Source organism: Lygodium microphyllum, chromosome 8 (genome assembly GCF_053477565.2).
Source record: "Lygodium microphyllum isolate KBCC chromosome 8, Lygodium_microphyllum_v1.1.10, whole genome shotgun sequence".
Classification (NCBI taxonomy): Eukaryota; Viridiplantae; Streptophyta; class Polypodiopsida; order Schizaeales; family Lygodiaceae; genus Lygodium; species Lygodium microphyllum.
In genome coordinates this window covers 131,502,831-131,524,512 of record NC_141142.1, presented here as the reverse complement: position 1 = coordinate 131,524,512, position 21,682 = coordinate 131,502,831, and the positions used below count along the sequence as shown (strand labels likewise).

At 44.3% G+C, this 21,682-nt stretch overlaps 1 protein-coding gene across 6 annotated transcripts in view; it reads right to left on the bottom strand.

Annotated features, from left to right (window-relative positions):
* Positions 1-19,355, bottom strand: part of LOC148032865 (NADH:ubiquinone oxidoreductase, 17.2kDa subunit) — a 103,148-nt gene extending 83,793 nt beyond the window's left edge. The window contains exons 1-5 of one of the 6 annotated variants that reach the window (XM_087683532.1): positions 19,059-19,355; positions 18,557-18,706; positions 18,149-18,205; positions 18,020-18,072; positions 17,769-17,820 (exon numbers count right to left, since the gene is read on the bottom strand). In XM_087683532.1, coding sequence (XP_087539658.1) covers positions 17,769-17,820; positions 18,020-18,072; positions 18,149-18,205; positions 18,557-18,677 — 283 coding nt within the window. In that variant the 5' untranslated portion in view covers positions 18,678-18,706; positions 19,059-19,355. The other 5 variants (XM_087683535.1, XM_087683533.1, XM_087683536.1 and 2 more) reach the window with 5 other exon arrangements.
* Positions 19,356-21,682: the final 2,327 nt, after the last annotated feature.

The window sequence follows — 21,682 nt, the reverse complement described above, 5'->3', positions numbered from 1 at the left end:
CTGACCCTGCTAGATATGCGTACTACCGGATCACTCAATGGAGCCTTTACATTACTATGAGCTCTCTGTACACCTAGTGTCCTAACAGAAGGAATACCAAGCTCATCATCCAAGCTCTCTGAGCCACTGGAGTCTCCATCTAGAACTGCATCAATGCCATCTGACACTTTATTCTTTCCTTTGTCTTTACCTGTAGTGCTACTAGATGCACCTAAAGATGTAAAGGTACTCCTTAGTCTCCCAGACCAAGGACTACCAGATGATGTCTCTGGTCCACTAAGAGTCCATGATTCTTGCTTTTCAGCCTGCACATGGGTGTCATGATCATCATCATCATCCAATGCATCACCACTAGATGCATACCAACTACTTATTTCATCAAAGATGACATCCCTGCTCACTCTGAACTTACATGTGACAGGGTTATAACAGCGATACCCTTTCTGCTCTAAAGAGTATCCAATAAAAACACATTTTTCTGCCTTTGGATCAAGCTTCTTCCGTAGCTCATCTGGCACATGAACGTATGCAATACAGCCAAATACCTTCAAGTGCGATACATCAGGCTTCTTGCCAGTAAAGCATTCTTCAGAAATCATCCCATGAACTACAGCTGTGGGAGTTCTGTCCATAATATAAACAGCAATATGAACAACCTCAGACCAAAAATGCTTAGGCATATTCTTTTCAGCCATTAAGGCGCGTGCAACTTCTGCAATATGCCTATTTTTCCTTTCTGCAACCCCATTTTGCTGTGGGATATATCTGCATGTGAACTGTCTCTTTATCCCATGAGACCTCAGAAAATCACTGAACTCATTCGAGAGGTACTCTCCCTCTCCATCTGACCTCAAGCACTTTACTTTCAAGCATGTTTCTCTTTCAACTGCAGCCTTGAAAGTTCTAAAGTGCTCAAACGCTGCACTCTTTTCCTTCATAAAATATACCCACAGCTTTCTAGAACACTCATCAACTCCTTGTTGCAACTTACCACTGCGAATATCATCTTTCTTAGCATAACATTGGGCTGCAATATGACATGTTTTGCACAGTAATGACACGCAATACCAGAGTTGTTAGAGCCTCTATTCTGCCATCCATCTCTTCCTCTAAAGCTCCCCCTATCTCTAAAGTTACCACGACCTCCTGAAACCTGCATATCGCCAAATTGCTGATTCAATCTGTTTTACTGGTTGTCACTACCACGTCCTATACCACGGCCTCTTGAAGAGAACCTGCCACGTCCCCTTCCTGAACTGAAGTAGAAAGCTTGGACCTGTTCACCACTTCTTTCAGATGTCTCACTCTGCATGTTGATCTCTTCAGTGATCATAACGAAGACCAACTCATCGAAATTTGGAAATGGCTTTCTGACATATACAGAAGTTACAAAAGACTTCCAAGCCTTTTCATTGTTAAGTCCACCCAAGGTAGACGACACTAAATCATCATCATCGAGCATTGCATCAATCGCTGCCAATGCATCTGCAATGCTCCTTACCTTCAGTGCATACTCATTGATAGACATCTTCCCTTTCTTCAATGTATTCAACTCTTGCTTAAGTTGAATCTTTCGTGCCTTTGTATTTACGAAAAACATACTTTCAAGTATAGTCCAAGCTGCATATGAATTCTCTGCATTTCTAATATGTCCCAACATATTATTGTCAATTACTGCAAACAGCCAATACATAACCTTCTTGTCTTTTGCATTCCATTCCTTCCGTGCCTTTGTCTCTTCTGCAGTTGGAGGATCACTCACCTCCGGCTCCTTTTCTTCACCTGAAACAAACTTGTAGAGGCCTTTTCCAATAAGGAAATTCGTGACACGGAACTTCCATGAAGGGTAGTTGTTCTTGTCGAGCTTCTCAATGATGGGGCTTCCACTATTCTCTACCATTATCACAAAACTAATATCAAACAGCAAGCAAATCTTCTGCAACCCTCGACCTGTAGTGCACAGCAATACACCAAACAGTCTTTTTCACTGTCTGCTCAACAATACATGCAATTTGCAACCTATTTGCAAATAAACCTTATGTTTGCTTCCTGCAAACACCTCAAGAATTACAAATTCGCAATTTGTAACCTGCGCACCCACTTTCTGTCAAAACAGCCGAAATCACAGTATACCCTAAAACTGTTGTCCACAACCTTGCGGCTCTAAAACGGGGCTTGAAACGGCCTCAAATGCCCAAAATAACTGTGGGTAAGCCCTAAGGAGCTTTTCTGCAGAATACACAGCGCTCTTCGCACACACCAAATCTCACTGCAATTTGAGCTTTTTGCTCTGCCCTACTTCTGGTGCCTCCACAAGCACTGTCCAAGAGAAAGAGTGAAAGAATGGGAGAGCTTCTTACCCATGGCTTGCTTGCTCGAACCTTGCTTCTTCTCCTTCACTTCAGCCTTTGAAATCAGCCTCTCTCAGTGGCATGGCTCTGATATCATGTCAAGAATCACGTGGTGGGAGGACTTGCTCAAGATGCTGCGCCGAACACACACAGAATGCACAAGGAGAAGCTCACTCAAGAGACAAGAAGAGAGATGGAGGCCAAAACGTTTTCTTACTGGTTTCTTCTTCTTCTTCCACACTCTTTACAATGTACACAAAGTATAGATAAGATACAACATAAAGGAAAGTGGCCTACTAAGTCAAACAATGCATAACCGACTAGTCGATTGGCGCTATAACTATGCCAGCTGTAAATAGGTGTAACAACCTGAATATAATAAGTAATGAGTCAGTGGCCATGTGAGAGTCATAATGACCACCGACGTGCTAAGTGTAGACATGTGAACCCATCTAACCAGGCGGTCCATCATCAATGTCCGCATGTGTTGAGCTTGTCATCTCAACAAAAAGTTGTTAGATAGGGCTCAAATGTCTTAGGAGAAACTCCTTGAAACTCAGGCCATCCATTTTTCAACCCAAAGTTCATAACTGTGCTAACATAAGCTCCCTACTCTGTGATAAAAGCTGTCTTATCCATGTCTTCTGGATGCATCCTAATTTGATTGTATCCTAAAAACCCATCCAAAAAACTGTATATCTCATGACCTGCCACATCATCTAGGAGAGAATCAGTAAAAGGAATCGGGAAAGGATCAGTAATAGTAGCTGCACTTAATTTCCTGTAATCCACACAAACTCTGATCTTTCCATTCTTCTTTAGCACTACAACAATAGGAGATAACCAAGTAACCTCATTGACTAGTTTAATGAGCCCCACTCTCAAGAGCTTGTCAATTTCTTCCTTCACCTGTTTGGCATAGTTAGGATTCATTCTATACCTCTTCTGAACAATAGGCTTAGCATCTTTCTTCAAGTTTATCCTGTGCTGAAGCCTGACACACAGCTGGATCAAATCCTTTCATATCTGTGTAATCCCAAGCAAAAATATCTTGAAACTCTCTGCACAACTAAATTAGATCCTACTTGAAATTGTCCTTAACAAAAATACTGACCTTGATGGGTTTAAGCTCTCCTCCAATATTCAGGTTAAGCTCCTGAACCTCATCTTCAATAACTCTTGCAGATCTTCTCATTGTATACTCATACCTTAATTCAGCCTGCACAATGGCTTTCTGCCCTCCATCATCCAGTACACCTGAACTGTCTATGAAACCGTACATACCAGTTTGTTGTTTTTCAAGTCCTTGCTGCAAAACTTCAGGATGAGTAGTGCCTTGGTCCTGAAATAATTTATCATGTTCATTCCCTAACCTGTCCTGAAATTTAGGATGCTCCTGACCTTCAAGAAGACCCTCTGATTGCTGTCCAGACTGATTTTGACCTGCAATTTCAACAGGTTGATGCTCCAAAAGTGCATTTCCAGCCACATTGGGCTGCTCTTGATACCCTTGTATAATACCATCAACATCTATCTCAAAAACTAGAACCACAGAAGGATTTGCCTAAAGAAATAATTCCTCCTCATCATCTACTTCATCTGCAAGGTTAATAGTCTGGGCTACTACAGGTCTAGCTAAACTTTTCAAGGTAACCTTATTAACTGTAGATAACTTGATTTCCTTGAGTCCTCTTGGAATACACACATAATCATTTCCCCAATCCTTCTTGAGTTTGGCCAATCTAAACCACGGTTTTCCTAAAAGCATTGCATAAGAGTCTCCAATTTCTGACATTCTCAGCACAACAAAGCTCACCCTAAACTTCAGACCAGCCACTAAAATTTGTTGATTCATTAGGATACCCAAAGGTTGTAACCTCCTTTAATCTGCCATCTGGACCTGAAATGGGGCTGGTAAAAGCTCCTCTTGCTTAGTTGCCAAATATGTATGTTCAGGAAGTATATTAACTCCTGAACCCCCATCCAACAAGGCATCATCATGTTTTCTTCCTGCATACTCAACTTGAATGGTGGATACTTGGTAATCCACAACCTCATGTTGAGTTGGTATGACTACCTGACAATCAGGAACTACTTGATCTTGAACTGTTGTACTTTCAAGGACTTCTTGTTGCTTCTGCTTGATTTTCGGGTGTAACTTCTCCTTAAATCCTAGAATCAAATCCAAAATTTGCTCCAAGGTCAACTGCAAAGAACACTTGGCCAAAGCTTGAAAAAGCTCTTCTGAACCTCCTTGCTGTAATTGTCCAGCAATTCTACTATCAAGAAACTGATTCTATTATTCAGGAACATACTCCTGATGTTCAGGAAGTTGGTCCTGCAGTTCAGGCTGCTGTATGCCTGAAGTCCCTACATCATCAACTTGATCAAATTCAAATTCTTCAGCAAGTTTTTGCAACTTTCTAACCTGTTTTGTTGCCTTTTTTCGTCTTTTCTTATTCCTGCCAATCAAGCTTCTTACCAGCTTGGCTTCTAGTTACTGCTAATACCATTGGTTCCTCTTGATATTCCTCTACTTCAATACAATTAGAACAATCACAATGAACATGCATACTTACAACATTAGTGTTACCTGACACCTCCTTTGCCTCTTCATGAACCTGCTCTTGCTGAATTTCCATACAGCCAACAGTTCCTGTACCTTCAGAAGTCTGCCCTTTCTCATCTTGATCAGGTAACTCTATAAGGACTGTTGCAACTAGGGCAGGTGGATGTTGTTGATGAGATGCTCCTACAGGTCTTCCGTCATTGCGGGACCTTGCTACTAGCATTCCTCTCTAAGTGTTATGCCTTACCCAAAGCTCACAGTTTGGTCTAACAAAGTGTCCTTAACCTCCACAATAGTGGCATATTATGTAGTTTGCTACAGTGCCTGAAAATTTCCCCAAGGCTATCTAGCCTGCATTCTTCTAGGTCCTCTGAAGGGTCTCTGTGGTATGGTGTCCGAGGTAATCTGATTGACTACACCTGGTTGAATAGGTCTCAGTCTAGCCTGCATCACTCGCATCTGTTGTGCCATCCTAACATTAGGATTATACCAGCAAGTCCTAGTTTCATGGCCCTTTCTCTGGCATATCTCACAATGCTTTTCCTTCCTCTTACTTTCAGAAATACCCAAATCTTTTAACTTCTATTTTATCATTTTATCTAACCTGTTGTCCGCTAACTTCTTCCTATCTTTGTCCTTTGCTTTCTTCTGTTTGGTCTTGGCTGATCCTGATTTCTTCTTCTTCTTCTTCTTATGCCTCCTCTGTCAGAGTGCAGCGATGTGGAAGCGTAGGACAAAGACTGAGAGAGAGTGAACACAGAGGGGAGTGAGAGAGAGAGAGAGAGAGAGAGAAAAGGAGACAGTGTAAATGCACAAAATCTGCGGTGTAGTATGCTGTATAAGAGTGCAGAAATACACAGGGGGACAAAGGAAATATCTGCGTATGTCTCCAACTTGATGACCTTGATCTCCGTCAGCCCAAGCACAGTCTGTCTCAGCCAACAGATCTTCAAGATCAGAATCTGAAATCACTAAAGAATGAATAATAAAGTGTGCCACAGGAACCGGCTATAAATAGCCAAGAAATAATTAAAAAACAGCATCAGGTCGGCTGCATTAAATGCAGCCAACAGCAGAAAACTGGCGGACTGTGCAGTTCGACTACACTGCTGACGTGGCACTGATGACGTGGCACCTCATCTGCCGTATTGTGCTGACGTGGCACTGACTGTCCAGGAAATGACTGGCTAACACCCCCTCTCAGATCCTGGACGGGTGAAAAGACTGAGGGATCTCGAATGCTGCCCAAGAAGAGCCTGGGGAAGCGCCTTCGTAAACATATCTGTAAGATTATCCTCTGTCTTGCAATACTCCACATCAATGATCCCATCCAAAAGTTTCTCCCGAATGAAGTAATACTGGATCTCAATATGCTTCGTCCGGGCATGGAATACTAGATTCCGTACCAAGGCAATGCAACTCTCATTGTCACACCGCAGAAGAGTAGGACAAGTCTGGGGGCAGCCAAGCTCCTCCAACAATCTCCAAAGTCACACTACCTCACATGTGGTGGAAGACGCAGCCCGATACTCCGCCTCAGTAGAAGAAAGGGCTACCATGGGCTGCTTCTTACTACTCCAAGGGACAGCACCTGTACCCAAGCTAAAACAGTAGCCTGTAGTAAACCGTCGGTGGTCCACATCGCCAACCCAATACGAGTCACTCCAACCTGCAAGAACCAGATCTGAAGCATCTATACCTGTGGGATAAGAAATCCCTAAGTCAGAGGTCCCCCTCAAATACCGAAGAATCCTCAGGGCAGCCTGCCAATGCACCTGTTTGGGTTTCGTCATGAACCCTGCTAAAAAACCCACAGCAAAACAAAGATCAACACATGCTGAGAAGCCAAATCAAGGATCCAATCAACTGACGGTAGCGTGAAGCATCCATCACAGGAGAATCTGAGTGTGAAGTGGCCTTCCAATTCGGATCCATAGGAGTAGTAATGGGCCAACAAGTCTCCATCTCAAAAGTCACCAAAAGCTCCTGAATGTACCTCTGCTGAGAGATGAAAATCCCCCTCTGAGACTGATAAATCTTGTGACCCAAGAAGAAATGAAGAAGCCCCAAATCCATCATCTCGAATGCCTAATGTAAAGTTGTCTTGGTCGTCTTTCGGACCTTCTGTGCATGATCCCCTGTCAAAATCAAATCATCAAAATATAACACGAACAGCACACGACCAACCTCCGAAGTGTGCACATAAAGCTGCGAATCGGCCTTGGAGCGCCAATATCCCAACTTCGACTGAAGAAACAAGTCAATCTTCTTGTTCCATGCACGCAGAGCATACTTGAGGCCATACAAGGCCTTCTTCAACCTGTAAACTTTCCCATCCGAGGATCCAAAGCCAGGAGGCTGCTCAACATAGATCTCCTCCTGCAAGTCACCATTCAGAAAGGCCGACTTCACATCCAACTAATAAACAGGCCATCTCCTATGGCCACCCAAGGCAAGAACAGCTCGAATAGTTGCCATATGAGCAGTGGGGGCAAAAGTATCATGGAAATCAATGCATGGGCGCTGAGCAAAACCTTTAGCAACAAGACGAGCCTTGTGCTTCTCCAAAGAACCATCGCTAAGGTACTTGGTCTTGAAGACCCACTTGACACCAATCACCTTCTTGTGAGAGGGACGAGGCACAAGAGACCAAGTGCCATTCCTCTCAATAGCCTCCAACTCGGCTTCCATGGCCTTCCACCAATGATCAGACTGCAAAGCCTCCTTCACTGAAGTGGGCTCTCGATCCTGCATAACACGGGTCAACAAACAATAGTTGGAGCAAACAAGCTCCGAAGAATGTGTCCGGTTCCTCCGTGACCTCTGCGGTCCATCCTGCAATTCCTACTCCTCAGGGATCCCCTCGATCCTTGAATCTCAAAGGGTGTCACAAGCCTAACGAGGAGGAGGACGAACCTCTCCCCGTCGCTCTCCATCTACTGAAGACTCAAGAACATCCACCGGCGGAAGCTCCTCAAGGGTGGCCGGTGGAAGAGAAGACTCTGAATCGGAAGAAGCATCTCCATCAAGAGGCTCTCGCTCCAAAGAAACTGTCTCAAGAGCCCAACTCTCCCCTGGATCTCCAAGGATGGGGTGCTCCTCACCCCCCTCTAGGGCCGGTACTTCCACAAACCGCACATCTCGGCTTGTGTAGACATCCCGCTTAACGGTATCAAACAAACGATAACCTTGGGATTGGGAGCCATAGCCAACAAAAACTTATCGTCGGAAAGCCACCTCGACTTTATCACGCTGCGTCTTCGGAATGTGCACATAAACGTCACACCTAAAGATCCTAAAATAAGAGACATCAGGCTTAGTCCCGAAGTAAGCCTCAAAAGGTGTCATCCTGTCAACGGCCGAAGTGGGAGATCGATTAAGGATGTGAACTGCGATAGCCACTGTCTTGGCCCACAGAAACTGAGGTGTCTGTCAGTGCTCCATCATGGTGCGTGCCATCTCAATCACACTTCGGTTCTTCCTCTCCAAAATGCCATTCTCTTGGGGAGTGTTGGTGTTAGCAAACTCCTAGTGAATGCCCCTATTTGCACAAAAACGAGTAAACTCATTAGACATAAATTCACCTCCTTGTCTAAACGCAAGGTCTTTAATCGCCCACCAAAATGGTTCTCCTCAAAAAGAAGCCAATCCTTGAAATGAGAGAAAGCCTCCGACTTCAAAGTCAAGAAATAGGCCCAAGTCATCCTGTTGTAGTCATCTACGATCAACATGAAGTACGAGCTCCCTTTCAAGGACTCAGTCCTCATCGAGCCACAAAGATCCGTAGATACAAGCTCCATGGGTGAAGTAGACCGCCTAGAAGCTTTGTTGGAAATCACATCCTGATGTAGTTTCCCTCAAATACAAGAGACACATGGCTGATGGCTCACCACTATGTCCAACAAGCCTCGGACAAAGGACACTCGTGACGCCTTCCAAAGGTACTCGTAGTTCAGGTGGCCAAACCGAGCATGCCATAGCTTGGACTGTGCCTGAGAAGTAAGAAGAAGAGAAGTAAGAGCTGAAGAAGACTTCAATATGTAGACTCCATTCTCCTCATACCCTGCAGAGAGAACCTTCCTCAATCCACGATCAAGGACTCGAACAGTATCACTGTCAAACTCCACCAAGAGGCCAAGAGCACAAATCTTATGAACCGAAAGTAAATGATACCCCAATCCTGGCACATGCAACACCTTAGAAGTGTTAGCCTGCTCTTTATCATTCTCAGTCTGTCATCTCCTGGTTGTGAGCTCCTGTCAGAGTCTGACAGGAGACAGAGGAGCTCTGTCAGTTCATTTTGTGGCTCTCCTTGTCAGTCGGCAGCCTGTGGGTGTCATACAGCCCAAACTGGGCTATTTTTCTGCAGTCGGCCCATTTTCTGGGCAGGTCGGCCAGATCTGGCTGGTCGGCCAAATCTGGCCAGGTCGGCCAGATTTGGCAGGTCGGCCAGTTTTCTGGCCTGGGGGCTATATATAGCACCCCCCCAGTCATTCCAGCATTGTGCTCTGCAGGTTCAGCACTGCCTCCGTCATCTCCGTCTCCGGCATTGGTGCTGCCATTGCTTCCAGTCTGTCCTGGTCCCCTCACTGACGCTCCGGGCTGCGTGCAGGGACTGCTCTGTCCATGTCAGTGTATTCAGCATTCATCTCAGTCAGTGCAGACTTTCTTCCTTCATTCTCTGCTTTCTCTCTCCTCTCCTCTGTGTTCGTGTTCTTCCATTGTGCACTCTCACATGGTATCATCGCCTGATTGAGAGCACGGAGGACATACCCTCAGGAGTGAGATACCCTACTGCTGCTGCCAACTGATCAACAACTGCCAGGCGACTTCTACAGGAGGCCTTTCAGCCTGCGTTTTGCTGCCCACGCTGTCTGCAGAGGCTGCCACGTCATCCAGCAACGCAGAAATCCTGCGTTTACCACCAGGCTGTCCCTCTTTCTGCTGGGCGACCTCCCTACAGGCTGCGTTTTGCTGTCCTGCTGGTCGCTTTCACTCCAGGCGGCACATTTCCTGCTGGCGACTTCTTTCCTGGTGCTGGTGGTCTCTTTCCTGGTGATTGACATCAGTTATCTTTGCGTTTTGCAGATCCAAGTGTTTGTAGGCACTCTCTGCCTGCGTCTTGGTGGTTGGTGACCACATTGCTGGTCCTATTTCGATAGCGGCACAACTTTCTTTGGTATTTTGCAGATTGGAAGATGTCTTACCAGTTTTCAGGCTTTGAAGACTCAGAGGATGAACTTCTTTCTCATCATTCCTCTGAGCGGAGGCGGGATTATCGTGAGGTTCGACATCGGGAAGAACCTCCTCGCACTCGTCCTTCTTCAGTCCATGCATCTCAGAGGGTTCCATCTACAGCGAAGGTTTCTTCCGTGAAGACTGCTTCAGATGTGCGGATGCCTTCTTTGATTCCCTCTATTCAGGTGCCGATTCTCCCTTCCTTTCCGAAGGAAGATAAGTTGGATGGTTCCAACTACTCCCTCTGGTCATGCAAGGTGGCCTGCATCCTCGATACATTTGACCTTTGGGAGCTTGTTTCTTCACCCATCGACCGTCCCCCCGTGGATTCGTCCGATGGCACCTTTATGTGGACAAGAAGAAGAGGAAGATGAAGTTCGACTCTAAGTCGAGAAAGCTTATCTTCGTTGGTTATAGTACGACCACGAAGGGATATCGGCTCTACAACCCGACGACGCAGAAGGTTGAGGTGAGTAGGGATATGATCTTTGATGAGGCTTCGGCCTCTGAGGATCCGATTGATGGTTCCATTACACATGTTTCTTCGTCATCGATGGACCCCCCCCCCCCCCACCTTCTCTCCCTTCACTTCCTTCCAGGATGCCCCTTAGCACCCCCCCTATTCCTCCTCCTTCGGCTTCCCTTTCCCCTTTGGTGGATGGGACTCCGTCTACTACGAGCTCTTCTACCGCCACTTCGGGATCTTCACGGGATCCACAGCCTTCTTCAGATGCGGAGGATCTACCTTCACTCGGTGAGGGGGAGTCCCTCTCCGATTTGGGTACTTTGCAGGTTCCGGAGACCCCCCGGTCTCCCTCACAGCAGCAGGAGTCTCTCAGGATTCCTTTATGGTATCGCCGGCTCATGCAGGATTCAGGTGTTACTCACTTTCCTGCTTCTTCTACAGGTCCACGTCGATCAGCACGTTTACAGGCCCAACGGGACAGTTCACTATGTGTGAACTATGCTCTTATGTCACAGATTCTTCAGGATTCCGAGCCTTCCACTGTGGAGGAGGCTCTTGCTCAGGATATTTGGAGACAGGCTATGCAGGCCGAGCTCGATTCCATCGAGCGAAACCATACGTGGGAGCTTGTTCCGCATCCCGCAAAACGGAAGGTGATTGGTGTGAAATGGATCTTTAAGACCAAGTATCTTGCAGATGGCTCCTTGGACATGTTGAGAAATAGACAAATGATGTATGCTCCAAGAGGAGCTGTCCTGAATCCCATATGCACAGTGAGGAGAGTGGAACAACTCAAAGCCTATAAAGCATTGTACTTGACTATGAAATGAACACAATATCATGATGCTTTGTACTTTCAGTTAAGTGTCTGTCATTGTCAATTCTACACAAGATTGTGTTTATGAGTCCAAGCTAATCTATCTTGGAACCTAATTCACTTGTGTAATAGTTTATCTCTACTTGTCCATGTCATTATGAACTTGGTCTTCATCTTTGATCCACCATAGCTTGTGTCATGTCCTAGATCCGCATCATTTAACATGGTATCAGAGCCCAGTTGGGCATGTCACAGCTCATACTCTGAATCTCTAGTCTCCCTTCACCTCTGGTAATCTCTAACCAGCCCACATTCAGCTCATACCTCCAGTTTCAACTTCAAATCTCAGTTGGACCTTGTGGCAGCCATAGCCAGACTGCACCTACCCACCTTGGAGCACTTGGATCTCTCTCTACGGGCCATATCTTCAAGTGAATCCTTCTGGAAGTATCTTCCCTTGCTCCAGGCGCTTCAGCCTATCACATCGGACAGCAACATTAGCATCCACAGCAGGCAGCATTGCGCGATTTCCAGAAACGGCGCAGTCTGAAACTGCGTGACGGTTCGTACAGCTGCACGCACAACACGCAGCGCAATCGACACAGCAACCATAGGGCTTTTGTAGCCCATGACATAAGCTTCATGGCCATGTAAAAATTTCTGAGAATGATCAAGTGTGTAATGCACACAGACCAAAAAACCAGGCTGCTACAGAAACCCTAATCCAGGAAGCCATATCTAGAAATTTGGAAGCTTGGAAACCTTATTCCTCTTTCTCATTACCATCATCAACAATGATTTTTGATCACTGAGGAATACTCTCTGAAGCTCATTACTAGTCTGGAAGTGTCCAAGGAAGCTCAGAAGCCACCCACGAAGTTCCTAAGAGGAAGCAGATCAAGTACCGACTAGTATCCATTAACACTCAACTAGTGTCAATTTGACACTGATTCTCTTGTGTCTCTTGACACATTAAAATACAATTTTTTGCTGGTTAACTGAAGATTAGCAACATGGCCGAGCTTGAGCAAATAGCAAAGTTTAATGGAGAAGGCTTCCATGCCTGGAAGGAAAAGACCATGTATCACCTAATGCGGAAAGACTTGTGGGACCTGTTTGAAGATGATGCAGATAACAAGAAGGAAGATGATGAAGACGGGTTCGTTGAAGAAGAACAGTTCAAATCCAAAGAATGGAAGAAGATGAATAATAAGGCACTAGGCATCATTGCCTGGGGACTTAGTGATGACGTGTTACATCATATATCTGGCATTAGAAATGCTAGAACCGCCTGGGAGGAACTTGATAAAATGTTTGGTACTCAAGCAAAGAATTCAAAGGTAAAACTTCTCATGCAGTTTTATAAACTGGATATCAAAGACAGTGCTTCTATGACCATACACATTAATAAGTTTAAGAGTTTAAAAACTCAACTTGCATCTCTTAAAAAGAATATTGAGGAAGATGAAGCAATAGCCGTACTGCTTGCAAGTGTAAACAAGGATCCATATGAAAATCTTGTGTCCACTTTGAGTAATGTTCCAAGCCTCACACTTAAAGATATTGAGCACTCACTACTCGACGAAGAAGGCAAAGTAAAAACCAAGAATGCAAAAGACAATGTCTCATCATCTAGGGAAAATCTTTTGTACACCAAAGGAGCTGCTGGACCTAAAGGAAGAGGTCGAGGATTCATCAACAACAATAACAAGGATCGGATTACATGTCACTATTGTGGTAAGACTGGCCATGTAGCCAGTGAATGTTTCCACAAGAAGAGAGCCCAACAATTGCAAAGTGATCATCACCAGAACCAATACATGGAGGAAAAAGAAGAAGAAGAATATGCTTCCACTACCATCAACAACTCTGACAGATTGTTTTGAAGAACTTTCATTGTATCTCTCATATGTTAGTGAATTTGATTTATATAACCCTTGCCAAGATGTAAAGTCTCATGCCAAGATGTAAAGTCTCAAGCTTTAACTTGACTAGGCTGCCTATGAGCTAGTCTTCCGGGCCATGTCATCATGAAGGGGGGGCAAAAGCCAGCAAGTGTAGGGACTCATCATTTGAGGGGGGGTGTTGAGAAATAGACAAATGATGTATGCTCCAAGAGGAGCTGTCCTGAATCCCATATGCACAGTGAGGAGAGTGGAACAACTCAAAGCCTATAAAGCATTGTACTTGACTATGAAATGAACACAATATCATGATGCTTTGTACTTTCAGTTAAGTGTCTGTCATTGTCAATTCTACACAAGATTGTGTTTATGAGTCCAAGCTAATCTATCTTGGAACCTAATTCACTTGTGTAATAGTTTATCTCTACTTGTCCATGTCATTATGAACTTGGTCTTCATCTTTGATCCACCATAGCTTGTGTCATGTCCTAGATCCGCATCATTTAACAGGACAAGCATAAGGCTAGGCTTGTTGCCAAGGGTTTTGCACAGCGTGCAGGCTTGGACTACTTCAAGACTTTTGCTCCTACAGCCAGGATGTCCACCATACGAGTTCTTTTGGCTCTTGCTGCTCACCACCGTTGGCCTGTCTATCAGATGGACGTCAAGTCTGCATTTCTGAATGGCGTTCTTGAGGAGGAGATTTATGTTTCACAGCCTCCTGGTTTTCTTGTGCAAGGGAAGAAGGATCATGTCTACACGCTGCGGAAGGCTCTTTATGGCTTGAAGCAGGCTCCTCGTGCTTGGTACCAGCGGATTGACCGCTTCTTTCTACAAAGTGGCTTTGCGCGCTCCGCTTATGATCCCAACCTCTACTTACGGGTTGTGGATTCTCTTTCAGTGTTCCTTATCTTGTATGTGGATGATCTTATCATTACAGGGATCGACACTCAGCAGGTGGAGCATACACGGTCCATTCTTCAGCAAGAGTTTGACATGACGGATCTAGGGATCCTTCACTTCTTTCTAGGCCTGGAGATCTATCAGATGGCACAGGGGATTTTTATCTCACAGCACAGGTACATCTCCGAGCTTCTTTCGGAGTTTGATATGGCTGAGTGTCGGCCTATCTCCTGCCCCATGGACCCTGAGTCCAAGCTTTTGGCAGCTGGAGTTCCCTTTCCAGATCCCACCCGTTACAGGCGCCTTGTCGGGGCTCTTATCTGGCTGCTTCACACTCGGCCGGATATCTCTTTTGTGGTGGCTTTATTGTCTTCTTTTATGCAGACTCTTACCCAGGATCACTGGCAGGCGGCCTTGCGGGTTCTTCGCTATTTACAGGGGACTCGATCCTTCGGGATCATGTATGGAGATGGGATTACCCTTTCTGGATGGAGTGATTCTGATTGGGCAGGTGATGTGGATTCGAGACGATCCACTACAGGTTATGCTTTCACCCTTGGATCTGGTGCTGTCTCTTGGAGCAGCAAGAAGCAGCCTACTGTGGCACTTTCTTCTACAGAGGCTGAGTATCGGGTCCTATGTTCGACCGCTATGGAGGCAGTTTGGCTCCGTCGCTTACTCGCGGAGATTGGCTTTTCCCAAACCGGACCTACGGAGCTGCGCGTGGATAACCAGAGTGCTCTTGCTCTAGCCAAGAACCCGGTGTTTCATGCTCGCACGAAGCACATTGAGGTTCAGTATCACTATGTTCGAGAGCGGATCGTGGATTCAGAGCTGGTGGTGGTCTATTGTCCTACGGCGGCCAATGCAGCTGACCTCTTTACGAAGCCTTTGCCTCAGGCTTCTTTGCTTCATCACATGCGGTTCTTGGGTCTTCAGACTCTCCCAGGAGTTGAGAGGGGGTGTTAGCCTGCTCTTTATCATTCTCAGTTTGTCATCTCTTGGTTGTGAGCTCCTGTCAGAGTCTGACAGGAGACAGAGGAGCTCTATCAGTTCATTTTGTGGCTGTCCTTGTCAGTCGGCAGCCTGTGGGTGTCATACAGCCCAAACTGGGCTGTTTTTCTGCAGTCGGCCCATTTTCTGGGCAGGTCGGCCAGATCTGGCCAAAGCTGGCCAGATCTGGCTGGTCGGCCAGTTTTCTGGCCTGGAGGCTATATATAGCAGCCCCCCCAGTCATTCCAGCATTGTGCTCTGCAGGTTCAGCACTGCCTCCGTCATCTCCGTCTCCGGCATTGGTGCTGCCATTGCTTCCAGTCTATCCTGGTCCCCTCACTGACGCTCCGGACTGCGTGTAGGGACTGCTCTGTCCATTTCAGTGTATTCAGCATTCATCTCAGTCAGTGCAGACTTTCTTCCTTCATTCTCTGCTTTCTCTCTCCTCTCCTCTGTGTTCGTGTTCTTCTTCCATTGCGCACTCTCACAAGAAGTGTGGGTACCACCACGTCCATCTGGAATAAGCTACATCTCACCCCGCGTAGCAATAGACATAGAAGAGTTGTCTCCGATGAGAATCTGCCCACGCGAAGGTTGCAAATGGGCAACACCAACGGAAGAAGGAGTCATGTGCTGTGAGACACCACTATCCACAATCCACTCTCGAGCCTGGGGAGCTGTCATCGCTGCATCAGAAGTTGTCGGTGTAGAGTTCTCAATGACTACTAAGTGTAGAAAAGCAGCTGATGAGAATGCAGCCACCGCTCCAGAGTCCTTCGTGTCCTTCTTCTTGATATCCTTCTTGTCTTTGTTGGGGCAATCCTTCTTCCAGTGACCGGTCTTTTCATAAATATGGCAAGTTGATTCCTTCTCCTTGTCCTTCTTGGATTTGTTGTCCTCCTTCTTCTTCATTTGGTCCTTCCCCTTCTTCTGAGAGGCTTGACCAACTAATGCCTCTGATTTGGAAGCATTATGTCCCTTCAATTGTTCCTCCTGGTCCAAGACCATAAGAACCAACTCTTCCCACCAAAGAGTCGACTCCCGCCCTGAAGCAATAAGAGCGAAATAAAAAGTACCGAATCGTGGCGGCAGCTGGGATAGTAAAGTGATCACCATGTCTTCGGAGGAAATAGGCTTCCCTGCATTTTGAACCTGCATCTCCCACTAAAGACATGGTGAAGGGACGTCTCCAAGGAGGTGAAGTGAGGGTTAGTGAAGGACTCCTCTATATAGCTTTACCTACTTTTGGAACTCCATGAAAGTAGGGTGTGAAAAACACCCAGGACAGTGCTGTAATGCTGAAATATGGCTCTTATCCAAACTAAACCCCACTGCCCACATGAGTGGGGACACTACTCAATGAAACACATCTTATACACATGAATGCCAAAGCTAAACACTAACACTAAGAGAGAGAGAATGAAGAAAATAAGAGTTACTGAATGCTGGCAACCTTGGGCTGAAGTACAAGGGTCTGAGAAACTGAATCTGGGAGAGACTCCCGAAGTTCGGACAATAAATATATCATAAGCACCTCTCCAGTCTGTCCATAAATACTGGATCAGCCAATAGGGTGCACGTGTATACTGGAGACCAAGAGATGAAGGAACATTCAGCATTCAAGGGAGAGAGGGGGCATGGGAGGTGAGAAAATATCACAACAATCAATTACAATCCACATTCTACTAACTATGAAGTACTCTTTAATGACTTGATCTATTTGTGCAAATCACCTTTGTGATAGCATATGGTGGTTCGGTCAATGATAATAAAATTCACTCTGGAAATATTCATCAGCATATTACCAAAAAATAAAAAAGTCAACTCCACTCCAAGCAAACAATGATCCTGCCAGAAACCAGCTTGCCCCTGGCTCAAGCTTCATACATCAGCCCATACAATTGTTTCTTCTCTAGACCAGCACCATAATGGTGCTGACCATACTGGTGTGTGAGTTCCTCAAAAAGTTTATCCCCACCATTGTGTAAAGGAGCAATTCTATCAAGGCAATCCTTTATTAGAAAACCTTGTTGGATCCCTCACGAAAGAGTTTAGCCACTTTCCTGTGAACTGGCTCTCACCTCATTTCAGTAATTCAACCATTGTTCCTCTCAAGTCCACAGAGTGAAGTAGTTGCTCTCAAAGAGGTTCCTAATAGGTGCATTTTCCTTTCCAGTGAAGCAACTTTGAGATCCTCCATCCTTCTACTTTCTTTCATTTGTTTCATTGACTGCTTTAAATGAACTTTTGCATGAGGGCTTTTTGGCCTAAGCACCCATTCAAATCATAAGACACTACCATCTAGTTCTGAATTTAGTTCATGAAATATCCATAGTTAGCAAAGGAAGACCTCAGCCCTCTAGTAAAACAACTTGGGTATGGTACTTGGCTTTTGGAAAAGGCTTAGAACAAGGCTATAAATATCCCTGCTATACAACTTTGCTGTTCCTAAATAATGCAATAACTTTTTAAAAAGCACATTTTGTTATCTAACCTGTATACTAAAGGACAAAAAGTTGATAAATACTTTCAGCTTTCATCTTCACTTGCTTGCGGTAAGCTTCTAGTGCTGCGCTCTCCTGTTAATAGTCAGTTGTACATTATAAGTGAGTTTTGAAACATGAATGCAATGTGCAAGAGTGAATCCCATAACTTATTTCACACTGAGTAGTATTTCACAAATACCAACTGCATGTGTGCAAAATGCTAACTGATGCCCTGCTTAGGACTTGAAGAATAAGTACCAAACAACCAGGACATGACTCTTAAAGCACTCACCTCTGGAGTCGGTGCCTCCTTTCTGCGCCCAGATAACCAACTTGTCCATTCAACTGTAAGAAAACAAACGATTGAGCACTTGAACAAGTCAATTTTCTCCAAGTTTTCAAGCACAGAAACAACAGCAACCTGGAACAGTAGTTGGGTCAGGATCACCTTTGAACTCTACCCACCTTCTCTCAGTTACTGCAAATAAGCCACACAAGATGAATGACCTGAGTGACAAGTTCCCTTAGAGCATCAATCAGGAGAATTAACCAATTGACAAGCATGACAATAAAGCACTAAAGTCAATAGGAGTCAGCCTTCATTTTAATATTTCGTAGGGTGTATTCCCTAATCTGATAACTTTAGACAGGAAAACATCACCTACAAGGACAGTTGACAGAAAGGCTATATGACCGTTTGGATTAATTAGACAGCTTTAACCCAGTCAAATTGTGAGCCTGTGCATGATTAGGATCCTTTTTGAACCTGTGCTTGATCAATATCCTTTTTGAACAAGGCAAACAGAAAAACTGCATATAATGTGTTTACCAAAATTCGCATGGTGGTCACACATAGGCCACTCACTCTCTTCTTGTCCACAACACTGAAGACTCTGATTAATTTTTGAACTACAATGACATGTTCTCCTTGAATGACTTGGATTTTCCATATTGTGTCTGACATATCCACCTCAAACTGCTGAAATAAAATAATCCCACGATTCCTTAGTGCAAAATGTTGAGTGAGGGCTCTCCTTATGCCAACTTCCAGGTTAAACTCATTCACAATAAGCACATGGGAAAATGTCAAAAACTTCTTGTGATTGTTCATAGGTAAGTGACAAATTAGAGTCTTCTAAATGGAATAACTTCAAGCAGACAGGCATAGCTATTAGAACCATCGAACAGAAATCATTCTCTGGTGCAAGCATGTGATTGCAAAAAGGGAAGGCAACCACAAACTTAGACATAATTTGCAAAACACGCATACAGATGGATCGAAGAGAAGACGCCCACAGAGAGAGAGAGAGAGAGAGAGAGAGGATTTCCACATGCTCCATCGACTTGTTTGGGCTGTCGATAGTAGCTGTTGCCGGCTTTGTCTACACCCGCCAGGTGCCTTGACCTCAGGGCACCCCATAGCCTCGTCAAAAAGCCCACCATGCCTAACCTCCAGCTTCCCCCTAGCGATTGCTGGGTTCAAGCTTTTCCTTCAGAATCGAGCATTCGTCGCACCTTCACGATTGTCTGAACAAATGAAGTTCACATAGACTATCTGTCATTAGGCCTCTTAAGGAAACCATGGTAAGAGGCTTGTGAAAGACCTGTTGGAATAAAGTTGCGCACACGATGATATAGGCATCACTTGTTAAGACATTTACGAAGAGTAGCTACTAGCAAAGGTGGTCTAGAAATCCTCCTAAATACGGTAGTTTTGCCCTAAATTATCATTTATGGCATCTTGTTGACTAACATTGGGTAGTTGTGCCCATTGTAGCTCACATTGCATTTTGTGCTTCAGTAGCTTCAAATTCTATTTCCTTCTCAATCAATGTTGGGATACATTTCTTTTCTTTAATTGAAGCTGAATGTCTCATGTAACTATCATCCCAAGAAATCTAGCAATGTGCCAGCAAATCAAGTCTGAAAGAGAAAGTTATCAATAACATAGAGCAATCAACATCAAAGTGAGGTACTCACCATCGGTCTATTTCTGTGTAACTTGAAAAGATAACACTTGTAAAAGCTCATGGCTTGCTATGATCTTCTTTGCCTCTTGATCATACTATTCATAAGCCTTTTGCTCATCACTATAACACAAGAAAACACAGTTAGTGCTTTTTTATTTTAATGTGTTATTCTTCTCATTTAGAACATGTGCACAACATTCATATCCAAAAGTTCAGAAATATGTGACAAATGGTTTCTTACCGATGTAGGCCTCATGTGGTGTTTCCCCTCGAGTATCTTTGTGCGGCTCCAATTGAGAATATAAACTACAATATAGACAGCTTTGGCTTAAAACTAGTTAGGTGTTGCTAGTTGATTCTCCAAGTTCAAAATCCATGTTTGGTTTCGTGTTTCATGATGACTCTTTAATAGATTCTAGGCCTCTAATACCTTGGTTGTATGCTGAATCGAGATCAAAACATTATCAAAAGTGCTTGTAACAAAGGCAACTAGCACATTTACATCCTTCATTTATAAGCCCATAGAAGAATAACATTTAGAGGAATCATTGCACTCAAATTTGATGGTTGGTCAAGTAAGCCTAATCGACACACCTATTGACATTCAGTAGTTAGCCAAGGAATATTCCAAGGACCCAAAATAGAAGTCCCTAATAACTCCTACACTCCACAACACGATGCAATGTGTCTTGAGTTGCTACCAACTTAACTACTCTATCCAACCCAAATCCTAAACCCACGAAGGTCACATCTTTACTATTTGAACACATAGACCTCATCTGGCATACAAGTTAGGACTCAACCAATGTTTTGGCTTACACATGGCTTCCCCTCATGATGGGGGCTTTAGCACATTAAGCACCATGGATAATTGGCAACTTGATTATGAGGAGACTTTCAGTTCAATTGCAAAAATGGCAACTATGAGAATAATTGGCAGCTTAATTATGAGGAGACTTTCAGTTTGATTGCAAAAATGGCAACTATGAGAACTAACATTGCTTTAGTAGTATCTAAAGGATGAAAGCTTTGGTAGATGGATGTCAAAAATGTATTTCTAAATGGAGTTTGATTGAGAAAGTGTACATGGAACAGCCTCAAGGTTATGTATACCCTGATTACCCCAATCATGTGTATGGACTGAAAAATGCACTTTATGAGTTAAAATGAGTACCGAGAGCATGGAATGCTCAGATCAACTTCAATTTATAGCAACTTGGATTTCAAAGGAAAAATGCAGATCGCAGTCTATTCACTAAGTAGACAGAGATATGTGATGTATTCTTGGTTTTTTATGTAGATGACGATCATTATTGGAGATGATGACCATTCTATTGCTGAAATTAAATCCATTTTACAAGCTGAGTTTAAAGTGAAAGACTTACAAGAGTTGAAATATTTTCTTGGCATAGAGGTAGTGGCTACACCTCAAGGAATTCGGCTACTACAAAAAAAGTATGCATAAGATATACTGCTTAAGTATGGAATGATGGATTGTAAACCCATGGAAACACCACTAGATCATAATGTTATGCTTGGAGTTTATGTTGGCAGCAGTGAGATAGAGAATGTTACAATGTATAGGTAGATGGTGGGCAACCTGATCTATCTTACAATTACTCGTCCTAACCTCAGTTATTCAATGGGGATGATTAATTTATGTAAAAGCCATGCAAACCTCACTTGGTGTAGTTAGAAGGATTATGTGGTATGTGAAGGGTACTTTTGATTATGGGCTATTTTATGAGTTTGGAGAGCCACTTGATTTGATAGGATATACATATACTAATTGGGCTATATGTGCATATGATAGACGATCAACCAGTGGTTATACTTTTAGTCTTGGAAGTAGTATGGTCAATTGGAGTAGTAAAAAGCAACCTACAATTGCTCTCTCTAGCACACAGAGGCTGAGTGTATAGAGGTGCAGCCTTAGCTACATATGAAGCATTTTGTCTCTTGAAACCGTTACATGACTTGGGTAT